The sequence below is a fragment of the Zea mays genome, chromosome 7 (genome assembly GCF_902167145.1).
Source record: "Zea mays cultivar B73 chromosome 7, Zm-B73-REFERENCE-NAM-5.0, whole genome shotgun sequence".
NCBI lineage: Eukaryota > Viridiplantae > Streptophyta > Magnoliopsida > Poales > Poaceae > Zea > Zea mays.
The window spans coordinates 12,894,986-12,898,147 of NC_050102.1; the positions used below are offsets into that span (position 1 = coordinate 12,894,986).

The 3,162-nt window shown below is 41.1% G+C and overlaps 1 protein-coding gene across 1 annotated transcript; it reads left to right on the forward strand.

Annotated features, from left to right (window-relative positions):
* The first annotated feature begins 2,171 nt into the window (after positions 1-2,171).
* Positions 2,172-2,796, forward strand: LOC111589734 (protein MATERNALLY EXPRESSED GENE 2-like). Its single transcript, XM_023300612.2, has 2 exons — positions 2,172-2,323; positions 2,529-2,796. The coding sequence occupies exons 1-2, from the start codon at positions 2,239-2,241 to the stop codon at positions 2,708-2,710; spliced, it is 267 nt and encodes an 88-aa protein (XP_023156380.1). The 5' UTR covers positions 2,172-2,238; the 3' UTR covers positions 2,711-2,796.
* Positions 2,797-3,162: the final 366 nt, after the last annotated feature.

Sequence of the window (3,162 nt, forward strand, 5' to 3'; positions counted from 1 at the left end):
AGTATCACTCGTCGTCACACTATCTGCGCATCGTCACACTACTCACGCGTGATGTACTCGTTGACGTGCAGATTCGCATGTCGTTCACGCTGGTTGTGCACACTCTTTCATGCGTCGTCTGCGTGCTATATCGCGCGTGGTCGCGTGCAGTTCACAGGCTGTCCTGTTGTTTCGCGCGTCGTGATTTCGCCTCGCTTAGAATCTCTCGTTTTAATTAAATTACTTATTTAATGACAGTTGTTCATGTAGCAGATTAATCGAACTAAATAGTAGATATAATTTATATTTGATAAGGTCGAAGTAAATATTATAGTTAATACCTGTTTGGCATAAATGCGTTAACTTCTTGACCATAGCTCCGATTTCCGCATTTCTTTTCCTCACGCCACCATAGAAGCGAGCTTTATTTTTTTATTGCACGCTTCATAATATTTTATCTTGTATGGTGTAATGTTCTTATGCAAGTATATGTTTGCTTGTGCTTGTTTGTCATTGTTGTGCGTCACTAATAGATTGTGATCTGTTCCTGAGCTTCGAGGAATCGACAATCAAGATTTGGTGAACCACTGGTCCTAAGATGAAGTTCTTTGAGTCCTACGAAGTCGAAGACCCTGAGCATCAGTTTGGTGAAGGCAAGTGTCCTCTAACCTATTATGTCTCATTTACTTTGTAATTCATCAACCCGCATACCATGATCAACCTAAGGATTGACTAGTATTCTGTTTTCATGTCCTTGTTTACCCTTTGGGAATTGATTATTTTGATTAGTTCTATGCTAGCGCTTTACTTTTAATCAATGAACATGATGAGATACAATAATGATACTATGATTTTTTCTGGATATGATGATATACTTGTGGCATTTTAGGGTACTCGAGCGGTTTCTCGAGCGCCTCTCCATAAGGACTTGTTCGTTGGATGACCAACAAGGAAAACAGTGCAACCATGAGGGTGGTATGGGACACCCTTAGCTAATTAATTAGAGGAACTGAGGTGTAGTTCGCTTCACCATCGTGCCGTCAATGGGCTCGGTGTATGCGGCTCGCTCTCCGAGGGTGGATTGCCCCTTAGGGAGGAGTGCGGTACATCTAGGAAACCTAACGGGCGGCTACACCCTCAGGGAATCTTTGTTAAGGCTTCATAGTGAATCCTTGGCCATTCACCTCGGGAGTGAATAAGGGTCTTGCAAGCCCGGGCTAGAGAGGGAATCACGACTCGTGGGTAAAGTGCGCAACTTCTGCAGAGTGTTTTGAAACTGATATATCAGCCATGCTCGTGGTTATGAGCGGCTCCATTGATTAGAGACACATTGAATCAGGGCTACTTTGTTTACAAATGATGATGAGGATAATGCTGGTTTCTATTGTGATTATGATTATGATTATGGTTTCTGGTATTCCTTCCATTTGGAAAGAGTACTTTTGGGTTAACAACTTGGGTTAATGTTAAAACCTGGCTATCTACTAGTAATAATTACCTGATCAACTAAAAGCAACTGCTTGACCTTAACCCCACATAAAGCTAGTCCACTACAGCCAAACGGAACATTTGCTAAGTACGTTGATGTGTACTCACCCTTGCTTTCACAAAACACCAGGTTGCCTTTGGTGCAATCTTTGCTCAGGTAAAGAAGGTGTCGAGGCTGATCTCCAGGAGTTCCAGGACTTCGACGAGTTCGAGGATTAGGCTAGCGATCTCCCCCAGTCAGCTGCCTGTGGTGGGTTAATTTACGTTGGCTACGTTTCGATTCTGTGTACTTTGATTTATATTATGTAAATGACTTTAGTCTTTAATATTATTACTTACTCTTTATTGTTATTCGAAGCATTGTGCTATGATGAGTCATTTATGTAATCGCTATGTACGTGAGTTTTGATCCTGGCACGTACATGGTTCGCATTCGGTTTACCTTATAAAACCTGGCGTGACAGGTGGCATAGCAGGAGTGGAGGGCAGCGACGGCTGCACAGCGCTGCGTGCAGTGGCTTGCATTTGTAGCTCCTCATTGACGATGCATGTGCGACCAAGAGCTCTCGACACAGGCAGGTAGTAGTAGAGCCAGAATTGTAACCTTGGGTTTTCCCACACCTCAAATAGATACAGATATAGGGATATAGATAGATATAGCAAATTCACCAAATAATATATAAGTATACACTCTTCTAGGATTATAGTATATATATAAGTATACACTCTTCTAGGATCAATCGTGAGGAGTTCCTTAAATTTTCTTGCGACATGGAGTACAGAAAGAGGGTGGATGCGCTAGTGTTTTTCTCGTTACTTCTCCTCGGATACTTTGCTGCTCATGCACATGGGAAGGGTAAGTGAAAACTATACAGACATGTGTGTGCGTGCTTAGATAGATGTAGACAATTTAGAAGATGTTATTATATGATACTGTGTGTATCATGGCGAATTGCTAATGTATCACAATCCCCTATGTTAAATTACTCAAATAATTTCGAATGTAATTATTCTCGAGGCATTTGTTGGTAATAGAACTCTTATCCTTTACCTTCTACTAGGTCATGCCACAGATGATGTCTGTGTTTCTACTCCAGCTAAAGAAGTAATTATGCAAGGAAACGGAGCACGATGCGTTGTAGGGTTTCCTCCATGCAAAGATAACAAGTGCTACTGCTGCATTGGGGGGCGAACTCATGCTCGCTACTCTACGCTAGCTGAGTGTAGACATGCCTGCTTCTAAACAAAAATTAAGATCACTGTTATTATATACATTGTAATGGTAGGTAATGCTATTAATAATATATGGGAATTTTAGTTTTGGTATTATACTTTTTTCCAATTCACGAAATTTAGTCAAAATCTAACCAGCTTTTTAGAGGACTTAAATATAAAGTATGTTTCCCTATAAATTTTAATGAAAAAAATATTAGAATGCTTTGGGATGCCTCCATCAGCTCACGGATGCTGTTGCGGATAGACAACAGTATCGGTATAAATAATCACACTGCACAGAATGAGGACGTTTCTAGGAGAATGTGCATTCGGTCACATTAGTGGAAAAATCCTGAGTAGCAGTAGTTGCCTCTCATGTCGGTGTCAACACCACGAATGTTTCGTGCGAAACAGAAGGTTTTTAGGCTTGTTGTGGCATTAATCCGGCTGCGGCTTGTACAGTATTTTGTCTCTATGGAT

What these genes read in the sequence shown, in the direction of transcription:
- LOC111589734 (XM_023300612.2), top strand. Translation starts at nt 2,239, where the DNA reads ATGGAGTACAGAAAGAGGGTGGATGCGCTAGTGTTTTTCTCGTTACTT. An exon ending in TGCTCATGCACATGGGAAGG is followed by an intron (nt 2,324 to 2,528) that starts GTAAGTGAAAAC and finishes ACCTTCTACTAG; the next exon opens with GTCATGCCACAGATGATGTC.